Below are 25,938 nucleotides of genomic sequence, written 5' to 3'. Positions count from 1 at the left end.
GAATGAGACTTGGGCTGACCCTCATATAGAGACAGAGTCCTGGACTGACCCTCATATAGAGACAGAGACAGAGTCCTGGACTGACCCTCATATAGAGACAGAGTCCTGGACTGACCCTCATATAGAGACAGAGACAGAGTTCTGGACTGACCCTCATATAGAGACAGAGTCCTGGACTGACCCTCATATAGAGACAGAGACAGAGTCCTGGACTGACCCTCATATAGAGACAGAGTCCTGGACTGACCCTCATATAGAGACAGAGACAGAGTCCTGGACTGACCCTCATATAGAGACAGAGTCCTGGACTGACCCTCATATAGAGACAGAGACAGAGTTCTGGACTGACCCTCATATAGAGACAGAGTCCTGGACTGACCCTCATATAGAGACAGAGACAGAGTCCTGGACTGACCCTCATATAGAGACAGAGTCCTGGACTGACCCTCATATAGAGACAGAGACAGAGTCCTGGACTGACCCTCATATAGAGACAGAGACAGAGTCCTGGACTGACCCTCATATAGAGACAGAGTCCTGGACTGACCCTCATATAGAGACAGAGACAGAGTCCTGGACTGACCCTCATATAGAGACAGAGTCCTGGACTGACCCTCATATAGAGACAGAGTCCTGGGCTGACCCTCATATAGAGACAGAGTCCTTGACTGACCCTCATATAGAGACAGAGTCCTGGACTGACCCTCATATAGAGACAGAGACAGAGTCCTGGACTGACCCTCATATAGAGACAGAGACAGAGTCCTGGACTGACCCTCATATAGAGACAGAGACAGAGGGAAATTAAAATGTGAAAAATAAGCTGCTAACTGATCTCTTCCCGTCTTTCTCCTCATCTCCTCTGCTCTTTCTCCTCCTTTCCTCCTATCCTTCTCTCCTCTCTTTCACCTCCTCTTTTCTCACATGCTCTCTGCTCCTTTTCTCTCCATTTCCTCTCCTCCCCTCCTTCTCCATCTCTCTCTCCTCTCCTCTCTCTCTTGCTCTTCTCTCCTCTCTAGCTGATAGCAGAGGACTGGCCGTTTGGGGTTCATGTATGCAAGTTGATGCCATTTATCCAGAAGGCTTCAGTAGGAATCACTGTCCTCAGCCTGTGTGCCCTGAGCATCGACAGGTCAGTAACAAACACACACACACAAACGGATGACCGCACATTCACACACATATGGATAGTAAGTGGAGAAAATGTCTCTGTGTGTGTGTCTAGGTACCATGCGGTGACGTCGTGGAGTAGGGTGAAGAGGATAGGGATCCCTCTGTGGAAGGCTATGCAGGTCACATTCATATGGCTGGTTGCTGTCCTGCTGGCTGTTCCTGAGGCTGTGGCCTTTGACATGATGGAGATGCCTTACAGAGGCAGCAAGCTACGAGTCTGTCTGTTACATCCCCAACAGAACACTGCTTTTATGAAGGTACACACAAACACAATGTATCTTGACTGCCCCCCCCCTATATATATGTTCTACCCTGACATTACCCAAATATATTACCCCCTGTTCTACCATGACATTACCCTAATATATCACCCCCTGTTCTATCATGACATTACCCAATATATCACCCTGTTCTACCATGACATTACCCCAATATATTACCCTCTGTTCTACCATGACATTACCCCAATATATCACCCTCTGTTCTACCATGACATTACCCCAATATATCACCCTCTGTTCTACCATGACATTACCCCAATATATCACCCCCTGTTCTACCATGACATTACCCCAATATATCACCCTCTGTTCTACCATGTCATTACCCCAATATATCACCCTCTGTTCTACCATGACATTACCCCAATATATCACCCTCTGTTCTACCATGACATTACCCCAATATATCACCCTGTTCTACCATGTCATCACCCCAATATATTACCCTCTGTTCTACCATGACATTACCCCCAATATATCACCCTGTTCTAGCATGACATTACCCCAATATATCACCCTGTTCTACCATGACATTACCCCAATATATCACCCTCTGTTCTACCATGACATTACCCCAATATATCACCCCCTGTTCTACCATGACATTACCCCAATATATCACCCCCTGTTCTACCATGACATTACCCCAATATATCACCCTGTTCTACCATGACATTACCCCAATATATCACCCTCTGTTCTACCATGACATTACCCCAATATATCACCCTGTTCTACTGTCACATTAACCCAATATATCACCCTCTGTTCTACCATGACATTACCCCAATATATCACCCTCTGTTCTACCATGACATTACCCCAAATCAAATCAAATTTTATTTGTCACATACACATGGTTTGCAGATGTTAATGCAAGTGTAGCGAAATGCTTGTGCTTCTAGTTCCGACAATGCAGTAATAACCAACAAGTAATCTAACTAACAATTCCAAAACTACTGTCTTATACACAGTGTAAGGGGATAAAGAATATGTACATAAGGATATATGAATGAGTGAATGTACAGAGCAGCATAGGCAAGATACAGTAGATGGTATCGAGTACAGTATATACATATGAGATGAGTATGTAAACAAAGTGGCATAGTTAAAGTGGCTAGTGATACATGTATTACATAAGGATGCAGTCGATGATGTAGAGTACAGTATATACGTATGCATATGAGATGGATAATGTAGGGTAAGTAACATTATATAAGGTAGCATTGTTTAAAGTGGCTAGTGATATATTTACATCATTTCCCATCAATTCCCATTATTAAAGTGGCTGGAGTTGAGTCAGTGTCAGTGTCAGTGTGTTGGCAGCAGCCACTCAATGTTAGTGGTGGCTGTTTAACAGTCTGATGGCCTTGAGATAGAAGCTGTTTTTCAGTCTCTCGGTCCCAGCTTTGATGCACCTGTACTGACCTCGCCTTCTGGATGATAGCGGGGTGAACAGGCAGTGGCTCGGGTGGTTGATGTCCTTGATGATCTTTATGGCCTTCCTGTGACATCGGATGGTGTAGGTGTCCTGGAGGGCAGGTAGTTTGCCCCCGGTGATGCATTGTGCAGACCTCACTACCCTCTGGAGAGCCTTACGGTTGTGGGCGGAGCAGTTGCCGTACCAGGCGGTGATACAGCCCGCCAGAATGCTCTCGATTGTGCATCTGTAGTTGGTGACAAGCCGAATTTCTTCAGCCTCCTGAGGTTGAAGAGGCGCTGCTGCGCCTTCTTCACGATGCTGTCTGTGTGAGTGGACCAATTCAGTTTGTCTGTGATGTGTATGCCGAGGAACTTAAAACTTGCTACCCTCTCCACTACTGTTCCATCGATGTGGATAGGGGGGTGTTCCCTCTGCTGTTTCCTGAAGTCCACAATCATCTCCTTAGTTTTGTTGACGTTGAGTGTGAGGTTATTTTCCTGACACCACACTCCGAGGGCCCTCACCTCCTCCCTGTAGGCCGTCTCGTCGTTGTTGGTATCAAGCCTACCACTGTTGTGTCGTCCGCAAACTTGATGATTGAGTTGGAGGCGTGCGTGGCCACGCAGTCGTGGGTGAACAGGGAGTACAGGAGAGGGCTCAGAACGCACCCTTGTGGGGCCCCAGTGTTGAGGATCAGCGGGGTGGAGATGTTGTTGCCTACCCTCACCACCTGGGGGCGGTGAGGGTAGGCAATATATCACCCTCTGTTCTACCATCACATCACCCCAATATATCACCCTGTTCTAGCATCACATTACCCCAATATATCACCCTCTGTTCTACCATGACATTACCCCAATATATCACCCTCTGTTCTACCATGTCATTACCCCAATATATCACCCTCTGTTCTACCATGTCATTACCCCAATATGTCACCCTGTTCTACCATGACATTACCCCAATATATTACCCTCTGTTCTACCATCACATCACCCCAATATATCACCCTCTGTTCTACCATGAGATTACCCCACTATATCACCCTCTGTTCTACCATGACATTACCCCAATATATCACCCTGTTCTACCATGTCATTACCCCAATATATTACCCTCTGTTCTACCATGACATTACCCCAATATATCACCCTGTTCTACCATGACATTACCCCAATATATCACCCTCTGTTCTACCATCACATTACCCCAATATATCACCCTCTGTTCTACTATGACATTACCCCAATATATCACCCTCTGTTCTACTATGACATTACCCCAATATATCACCCTCTGTTCTACCATGACATTACCCCAATATATCACCCTCTGTTCTACCATGACATTACCCCAATATATCACCCTGTTCTACCATGTCATTACCCCAATATATCACCCTCTGTTCTACCATGACATTACCCCAATATATCACCCTCTGTTCTACCATGACATTACCCCAATATATCACCCTGTTCTACCATGTCATTACCCCAATATATTACCCTCTGTTCTACCATGACATTACCCCAATATATCACCCTGTTCTACCATGACATTACCCCAATATATCACCCTCTGTTCTACCATCACATTACCCCAATATATCACCCTCTGTTCTACCATGACATTACCCCAATATATCACCCTCTGTTCTACCATGACATTACCCCAATATATCACCCTCTGTTCTACCATGTCATTACCCCAATATATCACCCTGTTCTACCATGACATTACCCCAATATATCACCCTCTGTTCTACCATGACATTACCCCAATATATCACCCTGTTCTACCATGACATTACCCCAATATATCACCCTCTGTTCTACCATGTCATTACCCCAATATATCACCCTGTTCGACCATGACATTACCCCAATATATTACCCTCTGTTCTACCATGACATTACCCCAATATATCACCCTGTTCTACCATGACATTACCCCAATATATCACCCTCTGTTCTACCATGTCATTACCCCAATATATCACCCTGTTCTACCATGACATTACCCCAATATATCACCCTGTTCTACCATGACATTACCCCAATATATCACCCTCTGTTCTACCATCACATTACCCCAATATATCACCCTTTGTTCTACCATGTCATTACCCCAATATATCACCCTGTTCTACCATGACATTACCCCAATATATGACTGCTGAAAGCAGCAGACTTGTGCCAGTGTTGTAACCATGATATGTGTGTTCTCAGTTCTACCAGGATGTAAAGGACTGGTGGTTGCTAGGGTTTTATTTCTGTCTTCCTCTGGCCTGCACCGGCATCTTCTACACCCTGATGTCCTGGGAGATGTTGAGCAGGAAGAAAGGCATGAGGATCGCTCTCAACGACCACATGAAACAGGTCTGTCTGTCTGTCTGACCTGTCTGTCCGACCTGTCTGTCTGACCTGTTTGTCTATCTTTCTGTCTGTCTGATCTGTCTGTCTGTCTATCTGTCCTTCTGTATAACCTGTCTGGCTATATAACCCATGTTTCTGTCTGTCTGTGTGTTTAACCTGTCTGTGTGTGTGTTTAACCTGTCCTTCAGTCTGTATTCCAACGAGCATCAGATTCCTTAACACAGATGGACTATTAAACACAACCCCAGCCCTACAGTATTCATCTATATGTCAGTTTGAAGTCTTGTCAAACAGATAGTGGATAGATGAGTGGATTTGGCTATTTCAGCCATAGCTGTTGATGACTGATGTATAAAATGGAGCACACAGCCATGCAATCCCATAGGCAAACATTGACAATGTTGACTTTCAACGTGGCACTGTCATAGGAAGCCACTTTTCCAACAAGTCAGTTTGTCAAATGTCTGCCCTGCTAGAGCTGCCCCGGTCAACTGTTAGTGCTGTTATTGTGAAGTGGAAACCTCTAGGAGCAACAACAGCTCAGCCACGTATCTCATATGTATATACTGTATTCTATTCTACTGTATTCTACTGTAGTCAATGCCACCCCCACATTGCTCACCCTAATATTTATATATTTCTTAATTCCATTGTTCTACATTTAGATTTGTGTGTATTGTTGTGAATTATTAGATATTACTGCACTGTTGGAGCTAGGAACACAAGCATTTCACTACACCCGCAATAACATCTGCTAAATATGTGACCAATAAAATGTGATTTGAAGTGGTGGGCCACATGCTCAGAGAACGGGGTTACTGAAGTGTGCAGCTTGTAAAAATCATCTGTCCTTTGTTGCATCACTACCGAGTTCCAAACTGCCTCTGGAAGCAACGTCAGCACTATAACTGTTAGTCGGAAGCTTAATGAAATGGTTTTCCATGGCCGAGCAGCCGCACACAAGCCTAAAATCACCATGCGCAATGCCAAGTGTTGGCCGGAATGGTGTAGAGCTCCCCGTCATTGGACTCTGGAGCAGTGGAATCGCATTCTCTGGAATGATGAATCACGCTTCACCGTCTAGCAGTCTGAAGGACGAATCTGGGTTTGGTGGATGCCAGCTAACGCTACCTGCCCCTATGCATAGTGCCAACTGTAGAGTTTGGTGGAGGAGGCATGGTCTGGGGCTATTTTTCATGGATCGTGTTAGACACTTTAGTTCCAGTGAATGGAGATCTTAACACGACAGCATACAATGACATTCTAGAGGATTCTATGCTTCCAACTGTTTCAGCATGACAATGCCTACGTGCACAAAGTGAGGTCCATACAGAAATGGTTTGTCAAGTTCAGTGTGGAAGAACTTGACTGGCCTGCACAGAGCCCTGACCTCAACCTCATTGAACACCTTTGGGATGAATTGGAACGCCGACTGCATGCCAGGCCTAATCACCCAACATCAGTGCCCGACCTCACTAATGCTCGTGGCTGAATGGAAGTAAATACCCGCAACAATGTTCCAACATCTAGTGGAAACCCTTCCCGGAAGAGTGCAGGCTGCTATGACATGTATTGTATGTATTGTCCATAAGTCAAGTGTTTTATCTCCCGTGATATGTGTTGTCTATAAATGTTGCATGTATTGTCCATAATTCAAGTGTTTTATCTCCCGTGAAATGTGTTGTCTATAAATGTTGCATGTATTGTCCATAAGTCAAGTGTTTTATCTCCCGTGAAATGGGTTGTCTATACGTTTTGTCTATACGTTTTTTCTTTCACCTTTATTTAACCAGGTAGGCTAGTTGAGAACACCTTTATTTAACCAGGTAGGCTAGTTGAGAACAAGTTCTCATTTACGACTGCGACCTGGTCAAGATAAAGCACAGCTGTTCGACACATACAACAACACAGAGTTACACATGGAATAAACAAACATACAGTCAATAATACAGTAGAACAAAGTAAAGTCTATATACAGTGAGTGCAAATGAGGTGAGATAAGGGAGTTAAGGCAATAAATAGGCCATGGTGACGAAGTAATTACAATATAGCAATTAAACACTGGAATGGTAGATGTGTAGAAGATGAATGTGTAAGTGGAGATACTGGGGTGCAAAGGAGCAAGATAAATAAATAAATACAGTATGGGGATGAGGTAGATTGGATGGGCTGTTTACAGATGGGCTAAGTACAGGTGCAGTGATCTGTGAGCTGCTCTGACAGCTGGTGCTAAAAGAGGGAGATAAGAGTCTCCAGCTTCAGTGATTTTTGCAGTTCGTTCCAGTCATTGGCAGCAGAGAACTGGAAGGAAAGGCGGCAAAAGGAGGAGTTGGCTTTGGGGGTGACCCATGAGATATACCTGCTGGAGCGTGTGATACAGGTGGGTGCTTCTATGGTGACCAGTGAGCTGAGATAAGGCGGGGCTTTACCTATCAGAGACTTATAAATGACCTGGAGCCAGTGGGTTTGGCGAATAGTATGAAGCAACGGCCAGCCAACGAGAGTGTACAGGTTGCAGTGGTGTGTAATATATGGGGCTTTGGTGATAAAACGGATGGCGCTGTGATAGACTGCATCCAATTTGTTGAGTAGAGTGTTGGAGGCTATTTTTTAAATGACATCGCTGAAGTCGAGGATTGGTAGGATAGTCAGTTTTACGAGGGTATGTTTGGCAGCATGAGTGAAGGATGCTTTGTTGCGAAATAGGAAGCTGATTCTAGATTTAATTTAGGATTGGAGATGCTTAATGTGAGTCTGGAAGGAGAGTTTACAGTCTAACCAGACACCTAGATATTTGTAGTTGTCCACATATTCTAAGTCAGAACCGTCCAGAGTAGTGATGCTGGACGGGCGGGCAGGTGCGGGCAGTGATCAGTTGAAGAGCATGCATTTGGTTTTAGTTGCATTTAAGAGCAGTTGGAGGCCATGGAAGGAGAGTTGTATGGCATTGAAGCTCGTCTGGAGATTTGTTAACACAGTGTCCAAAGAAGGGCCAGAAGTATACAGAATGGTGTCGTATGCGTAGAGTTGGATCACCAGCAGCAAGAGCAAGATGTATACAGAGAAGAGAGTCGGCCCGAGAATTGAACCCTGTGGCACCCCCATAGAGACTGCCAGAGGTCCGGACAACAGGCACTCCGACTTGACACACTGAACTCTATCAGAGAAGTAGTTGGTGAACCAGGCGAGGCAACCATTTGAGAAACCAAGGCTGTTGAGTCTGCCAATAAGAATGTGGTGATTGACAGAGTCGAAAGCCTTGGCCAGTCGATGAATACGGCTGCACAATAATGTCTCTTATCGATGGTGGTTAGGATGTTGTTTAGGACCTTGAGCGTGGCTGAGGTGCACCCATGACCAGCTCTGAAACCAGATTGCATAGGGGAGAAGATACGGTGGGATTCGAAATGGTCGATAATCAGTTTTGATTCAGACCCGGCTAGGACATCCGGGTTGGCAGAGTGTGCTAGGGCAGTGAATAAAACAAACTTAGAGAGTAGGCTTCTAATGTTGACATGCATGAAACCAAGGCTTTTAAGGTTACAGAAGTCAACAAATGATAACGCCTGGGGAATGGGAGTGGAGCTAGGTACTGCAGGGCCTGGATTAACCTGTGTATGTGTTGTATCTCCTGTGATATGTATTGTCTATAAGTGTTCTATGTCCTGTGATATGTATTGTCTATAAGTGTTCTATGTCTTGTGATATGTGTTGTCCTAAATTCAAGTGTGGGAGGTCCAAGAGACCAGAGGTGGCAGAATGGAGCATAGTCTGAAGGTAGGGAGGGGCAGCTGTTCCATAGGGAAGCACCATCTTGTAGTAGATGGGTTGGGGTGTAGGGTTGGAGCTGAAGGTAGGGAGGGGCAGCTGCTCCATAGGGAAGCACCATCTTGTAGTGGCCTTGTAGTGGATGGGTTGGGGTGTAGGGTTGGAGCTGAAGGTAGGGAGGGGCAGCTGTTCCATAGGGAGGCACTATCTTGTAGTGGCCTTGTAGTGGATGGGAGTTTCAACTGGAAGCGAGTGGAGTGTGCAGAGGGGCGGGTGACTTGGAAAGATTGAAATCCAGGCGTGCTGCAATGTTCTGATTAAGTTGCGGGGGGGGGGGGTTGCATTTTCCAATTAAGAACATTCAAAACCAAAATTACAAGATATTAGACAACAATATGACAAAGTGACAGTAACTAAAAAATAAATACAAATAATATATACTAAAATACAATAAATTAAAGTCATAATACAAATTTAAAAAATAACAAAACATTTAAATCTAAAAATAATAAGTCAGTGGATCATATCGTAGGCTGTCGTATGCTACATATTATACATTATGTGAGGATTATATATAGATTCAATCAATGAGATGTGGGGGAGATTCTCCATATAGTCAATAAAAGGTTGCCAAATTCTGTAAAATGTCTCTAACTTATTCCTCAAGCAGGAAGTGATTTTCTCCAGTGGAATACAACTATTAACTTCTGTTTGCCACATTGCAACTGGCAGGGGGAATCTGATTTCCATTTCAAGGCCATACATTTCCTGGCAATCGCTAGCAATATTTGTGTTAGCTTTATAGTATGGTTTTGACTAAGATTGGTGTTATTTAAGTTACCCAGTATTTTGGAAACTTTAGAGTATTTTCTACTAATTATATGCATATCCTATATTCTGGGCCTTGGTAGAAGGCAGTTTAATTTGGGCATGCTTTTCATCCAAAATTCCAAATGCTGGCCCCTATCCTAGAGAAGTTAAGTGTTGCAGTCATTGCAGTCGCTGTAGTAGCTGCCGTGTATAGTGGGTAGTCATCCTTATACATAGACATACTGTCTTTACTCAAAGCCAATGACATGTCGTTAGTAAAGATTGGGAAAATAAATGGACCTAGACAGCTGCCCTGGGGAATTCCTGATTCTACAGTAATGAGCCTAGACAGCTGCCCTGGGGAATTCCTGATTCTACCAGTAATGGGCCTAGACAGCTGCCCTGGGGAATTCCTGATTCTACCTGGATTATGTTGGAGAGTCTTCCATAAAGAACAACCTATTTTTATCCACAATATAGCATGGGGTGTAAAGCCATAACACATACATTTTTCCAGCAGCAGACTATGATCGATAATGTCAAAGCCGCACTGAAGTCCACCTGGAGTGGCCTCCTGGGTAGGATGCAATCCAAGAATGTGCAGAGCCTGAGACACCCAGTCCTGAGAGGATGGATAGGAGGCAGAGCCTGAGACGCCCAGCCCTGAGAGGATGTAGAGGAGGACCTGATGGTTCACGTGTCGAAGGCAGCGGATAGATCTAGGAGGATGAGAACCGAGAGAGAGTCAGCTTGGAAGTGTGGAGAGCCTCCGTGACATAGAGGAGAGCAGTCTGGGTTGAGTGACCCGTCTTGAAGCCTGACTGGTTAGGATCTAGAATATTGTTCTGAGAGAGATAGCGAGAGAGTTGGTTAGAGACAGCACGCTCAAGTGTTTTGGAAGGAAAAGAAAGAAGGGATACAGGTCTGTAGTTTTTGACGTCTGATGAGTCGAGTGTTGGTTTCTTGAGGAGGGGAGCGACTCTGCCATTTTTGAGGGAAGTGAGGAATGGGAGAAGGTCTCCAGAGATGGTCTGGAGAAGGGAGGAGGGGATGGGGTCAAGTGGGCAGGTTGTCGGGTTGTCAGGTGGCCAGACCTCACTAGTCACAGATTTTCATCAGGAGAGAGAGGAGAGAAAGAGGTCAAGGCGTAGGGTAGTTCTTTGTCAGTGGGACCAGTGGACTCAATAGGATGAGTGAATAAGGAGCGGATGTCGTCAGCCTTCTTTTCAAAGTGTTTGACAAAGTCGTCCGCAAAGAGATAGGAGGAGGGGGTGGAGGATTGAGAAGGGAGGGGAAGGTGGAAAATCATTTATTAGGATTAGAGGCAGAAGCTTGACATTTAGAGTGTTAGAAAGTGGCTTTAGCAGCAGATACAGAGGAACAGAAGGTAGAGAAAAGGGAGTAAAAGAATGATTTAGTTTTCCTCCATTTTCACTCAGCTGCCTGCAGCCCTGTTCTGTAAGCTCGTAATGAGTCATTCAGATGCCTGCAGCCCTGTTCTGTAAGCTCACAATGAGTCATTCAGCTGCCTGCAGCCCAGTTCTGTAAGCTGAGTCACTCAGCTGCCTACAGCCCTGTTCTGTAAGCTCCTAATTAATCTGCAGCCCTGTTCTGTAAGCTGAGTCACTCAGCTGCCTGCAGCCCTGTTCTGTAAGCTCCTAATGAGTCATTCAGCTGCCTGCAGCCCTGTTCTGTAAACTCGTTGGGAGTTACTCAGCCACGGAACAGGAGGGGAGGGCCGAGCCGGCCGGGAGGAAAGGGGACAGTGTGTGTCATAGGATGTGGAAAGGGAGGAGTGTAGGGTCGAAGAGACAGAATCAGGAGACAGAAGGGATAAGGATTTAACAGAATGGAGAGTTGATAAGATAGAAGAGGAGAAAGTAGTGGGAGAGAGAGAGCGAAGATTGTGATGGATGGACAATGACCATCTGGGTAGGGGCTGAGTGGTTAGGGTTGGAGGAAAGGGAGATTGAAAAGGAAACAAAGTAGTGATCAGAGACCAAAGGTCAAAAGAGGCAAGGATGGGAAAGAGTTGGAGAGAAATGAATTGATGGCAGACGTCGGGAGTTTGAAGTTGCCAAGTACGAAGAGTGGTGAGCCATCATCAGGGAATAAGCTTATCAAGGTGTCAAGCTCATTGAGGAACTCTCCAAGGTGTCTAGCTCATTGAGGAACTCTCCAAGGTGTCTAGCTGATTGAGGAATTCTCCAAGGTGTCAAGCTGATTGAGGAACTCTCCAAGGTGTCAAGCTCATTGAGGAACTCTCCAAGGTGTCAAGCTGAGTGAGGAACTCTCCAAGGTGTCTAGCTCATTGAAGAACTCTCCAAGGTGTCAAGCTGATTGAGGAACTCTCCAAGGTGTCAAGCTGATTGAGGAACTCTCCAAGGTGTCAAGCTGATTGAGGAACTCTCCAAGGTGTCAAGCTGATTGAGGAACTCTCCAAGGTGTCAAGCTGATTGAGGAACTCTCCAAGGTGTCAAGCTCATTGAGGAACTCTCCAAGGTGTCAAGCTCATTGAAGAACTCTCCAAGGTGTCAAGCTGATTGAGGAACTCTCCAAGGTGTCAAGCTCATTGAGGAACTCTCCAAGGTGTCAAGCTCATTGAGGAACTCTCCAAGGTGTCAAGCTCATTGAGGAACTCTCCAAGGTGTCAAGCTGATTGAGGAACTCTCCAAGGTGTCAAGCTGATTGAGGAACTCTCCAAGGTGTCAAGCTCATTGAGGAACTCTCCAAGGTGTCAAGCTGATTGAGGAACTCTCCAAGGTGTCAAGCTCATTGAGGAACTCTCCAAGGTGTCAAGCTGAGTGAGGAACTCTCCAAGGTGTCAAGCTCACTGAGGAACTCTCCAAGGTGTCAAGCTCATTGAGGAACTCTCCAAGGTGTCAAGCTGATTGAGGAACTCTCCAAGGTGTCAAGCTGATTGAGGAACTCTCCAAGGTGTCAAGCTCATTGAGGAACTCTCCAAGGTGTCAAGCTGATTGAGGAACTCTCCAAGGTGTCAAGCTGATTGAGGAACTCTCCAAGGTGTCAAGCTGATTGAGGAACTCTCCAAGGTGTCAAGCTCATTGAGGAACTCTCCAAGGTGTCAAGCGGATTGAGGAACTCTCCAAGGTGTCAAGCTGATTGAGGAACTCTCCAAGGTGTCAAGCTCATTGAGGAACTCTCCAAGGTGTCAAGCTCATTGAGGAACTCTCCAAGGTGTCAAGCTGATTGAGGAACTCTCCAAGGTGTCAAGCTGATTGAGGAACTCTCCAAGGTGTCAAGCTGATTGAGGAACTCTCCAAGGTGTCAAGCTGATTGAGGAACTCTCCAAGGTGTCAAGCTCATTGAGGAACTCTCCAAGGTGTCAAGCTGATTGAGGAACTCTCCAAGGTGTCAAGCTGATTGAGGAACTCTCCAAGGTGTCAAGCTCATTGAGGAACTCTCCAAGGTGTCAAGCTGATTGAGGAACTCTCCAAGGTGTCAAGCTCATTGAGGAACTCTCCAAGGTGTCAAGCTGAGTGAGGAACTCTCCAAGGTGTCAAGCTCACTGAGGAACTCTCCAAGGTGTCAAGCTGATTGAGGAACTCTCCAAGGTGTCAAGCTCATTGAGGAACTCTCCAAGGTGTCAAGCTCATTGAGGAACTCTCCAAGGTGTCAAGCTGATTGAGGAACTCTCCAAGGTGTCTAGCTCATTGAGGAACTCTCCAAGGTGTCTAGCTGATTGAGGAATTCTCCAAGGTGTCAAGCTGATTGAGGAACTCTCCAAGGTGTCAAGCTCATTGAGGAACTCTCCAAGGTGTCAAGCTGAGTGAGGAACTCTCCAAGGTGTCTAGCTCATTGAAGAACTCTCCAAGGTGTCAAGCTGATTGAGGAACTCTCCAAGGTGTCAAGCTGATTGAGGAACTCTCCAAGGTGTCAAGCTGATTGAGGAACTCTCCAAGGTGTCAAGCTGATTGAGGAACTCTCCAAGGTGTCAAGCTGATTGAGGAACTCTCCAAGGTGTCAAGCTCATTGAGGAACTCTCCAAGGTGTCAAGCTCATTGAAGAACTCTCCAAGGTGTCAAGCTGATTGAGGAACTCTCCAAGGTGTCAAGCTCATTGAGGAACTCTCCAAGGTGTCAAGCTCATTGAGGAACTCTCCAAGGTGTCAAGCTCATTGAGGAACTCTCCAAGGTGTCAAGCTGATTGAGGAACTCTCCAAGGTGTCAAGCTGATTGAGGAACTCTCCAAGGTGTCAAGCTCATTGAGGAACTCTCCAAGGTGTCAAGCTGATTGAGGAACTCTCCAAGGTGTCAAGCTCATTGAGGAACTCTCCAAGGTGTCAAGCTGAGTGAGGAACTCTCCAAGGTGTCAAGCTCACTGAGGAACTCTCCAAGGTGTCAAGCTCATTGAGGAACTCTCCAAGGTGTCAAGCTGATTGAGGAACTCTCCAAGGTGTCAAGCTGATTGAGGAACTCTCCAAGGTGTCAAGCTCATTGAGGAACTCTCCAAGGTGTCAAGCTGATTGAGGAACTCTCCAAGGTGTCAAGCTGATTGAGGAACTCTCCAAGGTGTCAAGCTCATTGAGGAACTCTCCAAGGTGTCAAGCGGATTGAGGAACTCTCCAAGGTGTCAAGCTGATTGAGGAACTCTCCAAGGTGTCAAGCTCATTGAGGAACTCTCCAAGGTGTCAAGCTCATTGAGGAACTCTCCAAGGTGTCAAGCTGATTGAGGAACTCTCCAAGGTGTCAAGCTGATTGAGGAACTCTCCAAGGTGTCAAGCTCATTGAGGAACTCTCCAAGGTGTCAAGCTGATTGAGGAACTCTCCAAGGTGTCAAGCTGATTGAGGAACTCTCCAAGGTGTCAAGCTCATTGAGGAACTCTCCAAGGTGTCAAGCTGATTGAGGAACTCTCCAAGGTGTCAAGCTCATTGAGGAACTCTCCAAGGTGTCAAGCTGAGTGAGGAACTCTCCAAGGTGTCAAGCTCACTGAGGAACTCTCCAAGGTGTCAAGCTGATTGAGGAACTCTCCAAGGTGTCAAGCTCATTGAGGAACTCTCCAAGGTGTCAAGCTCATTGAGGAACTCTCCAAGGTGTCAAGCTGATTGAGGAACTCTCCAAGGTGTCAAGCTCATTGAAGAACTCTCCAAGGTGTCAAGCTGAGTGAGGAACTCTCCAAGGTGTCAAGCTCACTGAGGAACTCTCCAAGGTGTCAAGCTGATTGAGGAACTCTCCAAGGTGTCAAGCTCATTGAGGAACTCTCAAAGGTGTCAAGCTCATTGAGGAACTCTCCAAGGTGTCAAGCTGATTGAGGAACTCTCCAAGGTGTCAAGCTCATTGAGGAACTCTCCAAGGTGTCAAGCTCATTGAGGAACTCTCCAAGGTGTCAAGCTGATTGAGGAACTCTCCAAGGTGTCAAGCTGATTGAGGAACTCTCCAAGGTGTCAAGCTCATTGAGGAACTCTACAAGGTGTCAAGCTGATTGAGGAACTCTCCAAGGGCACCTGGTGGGCGATAGATGACAACAATGTTAAGATTGAGTGGACAGCAGACAGTGACATCATGGAATTCAAATGAGATGGACAGGTGAGAAAAGAGAACATCTCCACTTAGGAGAATTGAGTAGCCCTGTGCCACCACCGTGATGACCAGATGATCTCAGACTATGAGAGAAACATAGTCAGATGAAGAGGGAGCAGCTGGAGTAGCAGTGTTCTCTGGGGTGATCATGTCTCTGCTGGTGAATTTATTTTCACCAGAAAAACTCTCTATTATATGACAGATTGAATATCAGTTGTGCTGCTACTTCAGTGTGTATTCTCTTACAAAAAACATTCACAGTTTCACGTGTGGAATTGAAGATTCGCGTGTTGAATTGAAGATTCACGTGTGGTTGAAATAATGTTATTTTCCTCACGTGAAAAGATGTTAAAATGTTGCAGTAGCAGTGTAGCAGTGTAGCAGGGTAGCAGTGTAGCAGTGTAGCAGGGTAGCAGTGTAGCAGGGTAGCAGTGTAGCAGTGTAGCAGGGTAGCGGTGTAGCAGGGTAGCAGGGTAGCAGTGTAGCAGGGTAACAGGGTAGCAGTGTAGCAGGGTAGCAGTGTAGCAGGGTAGCAGTGTAGCAGGGTAGCAGGGTAGCAGGGCAGTGTAGCAGGGTAGCAGTGTAGCAGGGTAGCAGTGTAACAGGGTAGCAGGGTAGCAGTGTAGCAGTGTAGCAGTGTAGCAGGGTAGCAGGATAGCAGTGTTGCAGGGTAGCAGGGTAGCAGTGTAGCAGGGTAGCAGTGTTGCAGTGATTTACACGACATTTGTGGAACAGTGGACAGTCATTTTTTGGGTGTGCAGGTTAATGCAACACGTTCAATTGGCAACATAGTTCTGCTGTATGAAAGTCACGGCCTGAGGGACAATCCTTAATAGCTACATCAATTTTTTGGAATGATAAATTATTGATATGTAACTTAGAATATAACTTATAAATGCCTCATGGGTTTAGGTCAAATGTCGTACCCCATCAGAACTCAACATATTAGCTTGTTTTACTCCAATGTTTGTAAACAAGGTCAATGTAAACAAACACTGCATAGCCTCAACATATTGTTAAACCTATAGTGTTGGTATCATGGTCAGTCCTTGCATCCATACCCGTGTCTTTGAATTTGAGAGTGGTTGCACTTCTCCAGCCCCACCCTTCAGCTTTTTACTGAAACAGTGGCAGAGTAAACACTGTTAATGCTTCAATTAAAGGTTGCTGCTTCAAACACCTTTAATATAGTAATAGTGGTATTATATGGTGCAGTTCTCTAGTGAGGGAGTTTCTGTTTGTACCATACTGTAAAGCAAAACTGCTGAAGTCAAGAACAAAATTCTTAGTATTGCAAACAAAAATAATAATATTGAAAGCAAAATATTACAAGGAAATCATTTTGAAATGTGGGAACTAATGAATTGTAAATGGAAGCAAAATTATTTATTTTTTAATAATAACGCGATTAAATAAAACACTTTCCTGTAGTTTCCCCTATCTTTAGTTGTTACTTTCCTGTAGTTTCCCCTATCTTTAGTTGTTACTTTCCTGTAGTGTCCCCATATCTTTAGTTGTTACTTTCCTGTAGTTTCCCCTATCTTTAGTTGTTACTTTCCTGTAGTTTCCCCTATCTTTAGTTGTTACTTTCCTGTAGTTTCCCCTATCTTTAGTTGTTACTTTCCTGTAGTTTCCCCTATCTTTAGTTGTTACTTTCCTGTAGTTTCCCCTATCTTTAGTTGTTACTTTCCTGTAGTTTCCCCTATCTTTAGTTGTTACTTTCCTGTAGTTTCCCCTATATTTAGTTGTTACTCAGCCTTTGCTTCCTTTTCTCCAGTTGTAAGTTTTGGCTCATTCATTCCAGCAACGTAGCACCTTGCATCTGCAGGTTTGTCTCTGAAGCTAGAGCAGGGTCCTGGTTGGTCCCTGGATGGGAGACCAGATACAGCTGGGTTAGTGGTAAAAAAATAAACGTGGGGACTCATGTAAAATAATAACAGATATAAATTATTCACATGAAAATTCACAGGATTTGTTCATGTTTTTGTTTTGCATCGGCGGGGCCTCTGAGTTTGAATTCTTTCTAACAGCATGTGGTGGTGTGTGTGTGTACAGTATATAACAGCAGCCCAGAGGGAGCCTTCTTCACATGACCTTTTCACATAAAGACGTTAAAAAGAAATTCAGCAATCTCTGCTGTCATCAAATATATGAACTATGATAACCTATGTGATATACATGCTGTGTAAAAGCCTAACCCTATATGTGTCTGTGTAGCGTCGCGAGGTGGCTAAGACAGTCTTCTGCTTGGTGGTGATCTTTGCACTGTGCTGGCTACCGCTCCATCTCAGCCGCATCCTGAAGAAAACGATTTATGATCAGAACGACCCCAACCGCTGTGAACTACTCAGGTACACACACCATGCCTGCCCGGTGGTCCATTGTTCTGTGGTTCCTGACTTCCTGTTGATGTGATGCTGACCCCTGATCTATAACCCCTGTAGTTTCCTGCTAGTGATGGATTATATCGGTATCAACATGGCGTCTCTCAACTCCTGTATCAACCCTGTTGCTCTCTACTTTGTCAGCCAGAAGTTCAAAAACTGTTTCAAGGTGAGAGTATTTAATCATACAGCTGTCATGAACCCTCTACCTCTATTTAATGTGCAGCTGTCTGCAGAAATGGAAAACCTCTATTGAATCTGCAGCTGTCTGCAGAAATGGAAAACCTCTATTTAATCTGCAGCTGTTATGAACCCTCTACCTCTATTGAATCTGCAGCTGTTATGAACCCTCTACCTCTATTTAATCTGCAGCTGTTATGAACCCTCTACCTCTATTTAATCTGCAGCTGTTATGAACCCTCTACCTCTATTTAATCTGCAGCTGTTATGAACCCTCTACCTCTATTTAATCTGCAGCTGTTATGAACCCTCTACCTCTATTTAATGTGCAGCTGTCTGCAGAAATGGAAAACCTCTATTTAATCTGCAGCTGTCATGAACCCTCTACCTCTATTTAATCTGCAGCTGTCATGAACCCTCTACCTCTATTTAATCTGCAGCTGTCATGAACCCTCTACCTCTATTTAATGTGCAGCTGTCATGAACCCTCTACCTCTATTTAATCTGCAGCTGTTATGAACCCTCTACCTCTATTTAATCTGCAGCTGTCATGAACCCTCTACCTCTATTTAATCTGCAGCTGTCATGAACCCTCTACCTCTATTTAATCTGCAGCTGTCATGAACCCTCTACCTCTATTTAATCTGCAGCTGTTATGAACCCTCTACCTCTATTTAATCTGCAGCTGTCATGAACCCTCTACCTCTATTTAATGTGCAGCTGTCATGAACCCTCTACCTCTATTTAATCTGCAGCTGTTATGAACCCTCTACCTCTATTTAATCTGCAGCTGTCATGAACCCTCTACCTCTATTTAATCTGCAGCTGTCATGAACCCTCTACCTCTATTTAATCTGCAGCTGTTATGAACCCTCTACCTCTATTTAATCTGCAGCTGTCATGAACCCTCTACCTCTATTTAATGTGCAGCTGTCATGAACCCTCTACCTCTATTTAATCATACAGCTGTCATGAACCCTCTACCTCTATTTAATGTGCAGCTGTCATGAACCCTCTACCTCTATTTAATCATACAGCTGTCATGAACCCTCTACCTCTATTTAATGTGCAGCTGTCATGAACCCTCTACCTCTATTTAATCATACAGCTGTCATGAACCCTCTACCTCTATTTAATGTGCAGCTGTCATGAACCCTCTACCTCTATTTAATCATACAGCTGTCATGAACCCTCTACCTCTATTTAATCTGCAGCTGTCATGAACCCTCTACCTCTATTGAATCTGCAGCTGTCTGCAGAAATGGAAAACCTCTATTGAATGTGCAGCTGTTATGAACCCTCTACCTCTATTTAATCTGCAGCTGTCATGAACCCTCTACCTCTATTTAATCTGCAGCTGTCTGCAGAAATGGAAAACCTCTATTGAATGTGCAGCTGTTATGAACCCTCTACCTCTATTTAATCTGCAGCTGTTATGAACCCTCTACCTCTATTTAATCTGCAGCTGTCATGAACCCTCTACCTCCATTTAATCTGCAGCTGTCATGAACCCTCTACCTCTATTTAATCTGCAGCTGTCATGAACCCTCTACCTCTATTGAATCTGCAGCTGTCTGCAGAAATGGAAAACCTCTATTGAATGTGCAGCTGTTATGAACCCTCTACCTCTATTTAATCTGCAGCTGTCATGAACCCTCTACCTCTATTTAATCTGCAGCTGTTATGAACCCTCTACCTCTATTTCATCTGCAGCTGTCTGCAGAAATGGAAAACGAAAACCTCTCTTGAATGTGCAGCTGTTATGAACCCTCTACCTCTATTTAATCTGCAGCTGTCATGAACCCTCTACCTCCATTTAATCTGCAGCTGTCATGAACCCTCTACCTCTATTTAATCTGCAGCTGTTATGAACCCTCTACCTCTATTTAATCTGCAGCTGTCATGAACCCTCTACCTCCATTTAATCTGCAGCTGTCATGAACCCTCTACCTCTATTTAATCTGCAGCTGTTATGAACCCTCTACCTCCATTTAATCTGCAGCTGTCATGAACCCTCTACCTCTATTTAATCTGCAGCTGTCATGAACCCTCTACCTCTATTTAATCTGCAGCTGTTATGAACCCTCTACCTCCATTTAATCTGCAGCTGTCATGAACCCTCTACCTCTATTTAATCTGCAGCTGTTATGAACCCTCTACCTCCATTTAATCTGCAGCTGTCATGAACCCTCTACCTCTATTTAATCTGCAGCTGTCATGAACCCTCTACCTCTATTTAATCTGCAGCTGTTATGAACCCTCTACCTCTATTTAATCTGCAGCTGTTATGAACCCTCTACCTCTATTTAATCTGCAGCTGTTATGAACCCTCTACCTCTATTTAATCTGCAGCTGTCATGAACCCTCTACCTCTATTTAATCTGCAGCTGTTATGAACCCTCTACCTCTATTTAATCTGCAGCTGTTATGAACCCTCTACCTCTATTTAATCTGCAGCTGTTATGAACCCTCTACCTCTATTTAATCTGCAGCTGTTATGAACCCTCTACCTCCATTTCATGAAAGAGATAAAGGGATTGCAATGTACCAAAATTCAGATAGAAACTAAAGCTGAGGCATTGAACCTAACTCGTATTTGTGTGTCTGTAGTCTTGTCTGTGCTGCTGGTGTACAAGGAGCAGGAATGTGATTCCAGAGAGAGACGGTGTCCGCTGGAAGGGAAGCTGTCATGGCAACGAACTCGACAGAACAAGCTCTCGTTCCAGTCAGAAATACACCTCCACCTAAACACACACACACACACACACACACAGGTACATTCATGTGAACACACACTAGCCCTTCCCTCCTGTCCAGTCCAGCTAAACCCAACCTAACCTAACCCAGCCCCATACCCCCTCCTTCTAAACCCAACCCAACCTAACCCAGCCCCATCCCCTCTCCTTCTAAACCCAACCTAACCCAGTCCCATCCCCTCTCCTTCTAAACCCAACCCAACCTAACCCAGCCCCATCCCCTCTCCTTCTAAACCCAACCTAACCCAGCCCCATCCCCTCTCCTTCTAAACCCAACCTAAACCAGTCCCATCCCCTCTCCTTCTAAACCCAACCCAACCCAGCCCCAGCCCCATCCCCTCTCCTTCTAAACCCAACCTAACCTAACCCAGCCCCATCCCATCCCCTCTCCTTCTAAACCCATCACTGTGACATCACTGTGTAGCAATGAAACAGACAGCCTGCATCGGACGAAAACAAACCAATGACCCAAGCTAGCCCTAATACTTACCATGGAGTGAAGCAAAGCAAAGCTATCCCTAATACTTACCATGGAGTGAAGCAAAGCAAAGCTATCCCTAATACTTACCATGGAGGGAAGCAAAGATATCCCTAAGCAAAGCTATCCCTAATACTTACCATGGAGTGAAGTAAAGCAAAGCTAGCCCTAATACTTACCATGGAGTGAAGCAAGGCAAAGCTATCCCTAATACTTACCATGGAGTGAAGCAAAGCAAAGCTATCCCTAATACTTACCATGGGGTGTGGGTAAACCAACGCTATCCCTAAGCAAAGCTATCCCTAATACTTACCATGGAGTGAAGCAAAGCAAAGCTATCCCTAATACTTACCATGGAGTGAAGCAAAGATATCCCTAAGCAAAGCTATCCCTAATACTTACCATGGAGTGAAGCAAGGCAAAGCTATCCCTAATACTTACCATGGAGTGAAGCAAAGATATCCCTAAGCATAGCTATCCCTAATACTTACCATGGAGTGAAGCAAAGCAAAGCTAGCCCTAATACTTACCATAGAGTGAAGCAAAGCAAAGCTATCCCTAATACTTACCATGGAGGGAAGCAAAGATATCCCTAAGCAAAGCTATCCCTAATACTTACCATGGAGTGAAGCAAGGCAAAGCTATCCCTAATACTTACCATGGAGTGAAGCAAAGATATCCCTAAGCAAAGCTATCCCTAATACTTACCATGGAGTGAAGCAAAGCTATCCCTAATACTTACCATGGAGTGAAGCAAAGCAAAGCTATCCCTAATACTTACCATGGAGGGAAGCAAAGCTATCCCTAATACTTACCATGGAGTGAAGCAAAGCTATCCCTAATACTTACCATGGAGGGAAGCAAAGCTATCCCTAATACTTACCATGGAGGGAAGCAAAGCTATCCCTAATACTTACCATGGAGTGAAGCAAAGCAAAGCTAGCCCTAATACTTACCATGGAGGGAAGCAAAGCTATCCCTAATACTTACCATGGAGGGAAGCAAAGCTATCCCTAATACCTACCATGGAGTGAAGCAAAGCAAAGCTATCCCTAATACTTACCATGGAGGGAAGCCAGGCTAGCCTTAATACTTACCATACTGACATCTGAATTAGATGTTGAGTTACACATGATGACCAGACCAGACAAAAGCTAGTGTTTCTCACAGTAGCAGACAAGGTTTATCTCAATACTGGCATCAGACAGAGAGGGGCCAACTTAATGTCTGCAGGGCTGCATCATCATGTGATACACAGCACAGAGTAGAGCCAGGAGAGGACAGACATGAAATGTCATGGCACATTAGAGTCATGCGGTCGGATCGACTTCACAAAGACCGTTAACAAGCGACAGGTAAATCTCTGTAATACTGTTATGATCATGTTAAGATCTGTGTATGCTGTTGTTTCGTCTTCTTACAGCTAGTGGTACTCTGTAGAAAGCCTTACCTGAGGTTGCACAGTTCCCAGAACTTTCTCAAAATTACCAGGTTTTCCCGAAGTCCTGGTTGGTGGATTCTGGATTTCCTGTCTAGGCCTATTCTCTCCTGATTCTGGGAATCTTCCAAGCCGGAATGTCTGGAAAACCTGGGGATTTTTTGGGAAAGTTAGCGTCATTTTGTAACCCTAATATAGCCTTCCCACCAGTATGTATAAAGCTTCCAACTTGGTCTAAAGATTGCCTGAGTGCCTTCAGATGTATTTTTATAAAAGAAATATCTTATTGCAAGACATCTTTTCAAACTGTCCAAATTATTACCACTTATCTTTACAAATACTGTATTATATGTTGTGATTATCATCAAATATATTTACTTTACCAATGTGTTTTCCTATTATGTAAAATATAACTATTGCTGGAGTTTTTCATATTAACAGAGGTTTTCTATTGAACCTATACCTGTATCTATTACCTGTATAACTAACCTGCCTGTATCTATTACCTGTATAACTAACCTGCCTGTATCTATTACCTGTATAACTAACCTGCCTGTATCTAATGCAGCAATAAATACTATTTTATCACATTGTGGTTTCAAACTCTCTGGATCCCAATATGGTCAACCCTCAGAGAAATATAACTCTGGATCCCAATATGGTCAACCCTCAGATCAGAGAAATATAACTCTGGATCCAATATGGTTACAGTCAACCCTCAGAGAAATATAACTCTGGATCCCAATATGGTCAATCCTCAGAGAAATATAACTCTGGATCCCAATATGGTCAACCCTCAGATCAGAGAAATATAACTCTGGATCCAATATGGTTACAGTCAACCCTCAGAGAAATATAACTCTCTGGATCCAATATGGTTACAGTCAACCCTCAGAATAATATAACTCTCTGGATCCAATATGGTTAGAGTCAACCCTCAGAATAATATAACTCTGGATCCAATATGGTTAGAGTCAACCCTCAGAATAATATAACTCTGGATCCAATATGGTTAGAGTCAACCCTCAGAATAATATAACTCTGGATCCAATATGGTTAGAGTCAACCCTCAGAATAATATAACTCTGGATCCAATATGGTTAGAGTCAACCCTCAGAATAATATAACTCTGGATCCAATATGGTTAGAGTCAACCCTCAGAATAATATAACTCTGGATCCAATATGGTTAGAGTCAACCCTCAGAATAATATAACTCTGGATCCAATATGGTTAGAGTCAACCCTCAGAATAATATAACTCTGGATCCAATAAGATTATAGTTAACCCAAGTCAGAATAACATAACTCTCTGGATCCAATAAGATTATAGTTAACCCAAGTCAGAATAATATAACTCTGGATCCAATAACAGGCCAGCATGTTACTCTACTCAGACAGGCCAGTGTGTTACTCTACTCAGACAGGCCAGTGTGTTACTCTACTCAGACAGGCTAGTGTGTTACTCTACTCAGACAGGCCAGCATGTTACTCTACTCAGACAGGCCAGCATGTTACTCTACTCAGACATGCCAGCATGTTACTCTACTCAGACAGGCCAGCATGTTACTCTACTCAGACATGCCAGCATGTTACTCTACTCAGACAGGCCAGCATGTTACTCTACTCAGACATGCCAGCATGTTACTCTACTCAGACAGGCCAGCATGTTACTCTACTCAGACATGCCAGCATGTTACTCTACTCAGACAGGCCAGCATGTTACTCTACTCAGACATGCCAGCATGTTACTCTACTCAGACAGGCCAGCATGTTACTCTACTCAGACAGGCCAGTGTGTTACTCTACTCAGACAGGCCAGCATGTTACTCTACTCAGACAGGCCAGTGTGTTACTCTACTCAGACAGGCCAGTGTGTTACTCTACTCAGACAGGCTAGTGTGTTACTCTACTCAGACAGGCCAGTGTGTTACTCTACTCAGACAGGCCAGCGTGTTACTCTACTCAGACAGGCCAGCATGTTACTCTACTCAGACAGGCCAGTGTGTTACTCTACTCAGACAGGCCAATGTGTTACTCTACTCAGACAGGCCAATGTGTTACTCTACTCAGACAGGCCAGCGTGTTACTCTACTCAGACAGGCCAGCATGTTACTCTACTCAGACATGCCAGCATGTTACTCTACTCAGACAGGCTAGTGTGTTACTCTACTCAGACAGGCCAATGTGTTACTCTACTCAGACAGGCCAGCGTGTTACTCTACTCAGACAGGCCAGCATGTCACTCTACTCAGACATGCCAGCATGTTACTCTACTCAGACAGGCTAGTGTGTTACTCTACTCAGACAGGCCAGTGTGTTACTCTACTCAGACAGGCCAGTGTGTTACTCTACTCAGACAGGCCAGTGTGTTACTCTACTCAGACAGGCCAGTGTGTTACTCTACTCAGACAGGCCAGTGTGTTACTCTACTCAGACAGGCCAGCATGTTACTCTACTCAGACAGGCCAGCGTGTTACTCTACTCAGACAGGCCAGCATGTTACTCTACTCAGACAGGCCAGCGTGTTACTCTACTCAGACAGGCCAGCGTGTTACTCTACTCAGACAGACCAGCGTGTTACTCTACTCAGACAGGCCAGCGTGTTACTCTACTCAGACAGGCCAGCATGTTACTCTACTCAGACAGGCCAGGGTGTTACTCTCCACTCCTGTTCTGACAGGCTAGCATGTTACTCTACTCTCCACTCCGGCTCAGACAGGCCAGCGTGTAAAAATACTCAGACAGGCCAGCATGTTACTCTACTCAGACAGGCCAGCGTGTTACTGTACTCAGACAGGCCAGCATGTTACTCTCCTTAGACAGGCCAGCATGTTACTCAACTCAGACAGGCCAGCATGTTACTCTCCTTAGACAGGCCAGCATGTTACTCAACTCAGACAGGCCAGCATGTTACTCTACTCAGACAGGCCAGCATGTTACTCTACTCAGACAGGCCAGCATGTTACTCTACTCAGACAGGCCAGCATGTTACTCTACTCAGACAGGCCAGCATGTTACTCTCCTTAGACAGGCCAGCATGTTACTCTACTCAGACAGGCCAGCATATTACTCTACTCAGACAGGCCAGCATGTTACTCTACTCAGACAGGCCAGCATGTTACTCTACTCAGACAGGCCAGCATGTTACTCTACTCAGACAGGCCAGCATGTTACTCTACTCAGACAGGCCAGCATGTTACTCTACTCAGACAGGCCAGCATGTTACTCTACTCAGACAGGCCAGCATGTTACTCTACTCAGACAGGCCAGCATGTTACTCTACTCAGACAGGCCAGCATGTTACTCTCCTTAGACAGGCCAGCATGTTAC

General features: G+C 44.8%; 1 protein-coding gene across 1 annotated transcript in view; it reads left to right on the top strand.

The window, feature by feature from the left end:
* Positions 1-23,197, top strand: part of LOC109884288 (endothelin receptor type B) — a 69,808-nt gene extending 46,611 nt beyond the window's left edge. The window contains exons 3-8 of the mRNA XM_031797673.1: positions 1,020-1,132; positions 1,226-1,430; positions 5,106-5,255; positions 17,589-17,722; positions 17,816-17,924; positions 20,546-23,197. Of these exons, the coding sequence (XP_031653533.1) occupies positions 1,020-1,132; positions 1,226-1,430; positions 5,106-5,255; positions 17,589-17,722; positions 17,816-17,924; positions 20,546-20,683 (849 nt within the window). The 3' untranslated portion in view covers positions 20,684-23,197. The remainder of the gene's footprint in view (positions 1-1,019; positions 1,133-1,225; positions 1,431-5,105; positions 5,256-17,588; positions 17,723-17,815; positions 17,925-20,545) is intronic.
* The last annotated feature ends 2,741 nt before the right edge of the window (positions 23,198-25,938 follow it).

The sequence above is a fragment of the Oncorhynchus kisutch genome, linkage group LG19 (genome assembly GCF_002021735.2).
Source record: "Oncorhynchus kisutch isolate 150728-3 linkage group LG19, Okis_V2, whole genome shotgun sequence".
Lineage (NCBI taxonomy): Eukaryota > Metazoa > Chordata > Actinopteri > Salmoniformes > Salmonidae > Oncorhynchus > Oncorhynchus kisutch.
The sequence above is the reverse complement of the archived record's forward strand: the minus strand, read 5'-3'. Positions and strand labels throughout refer to the sequence as shown.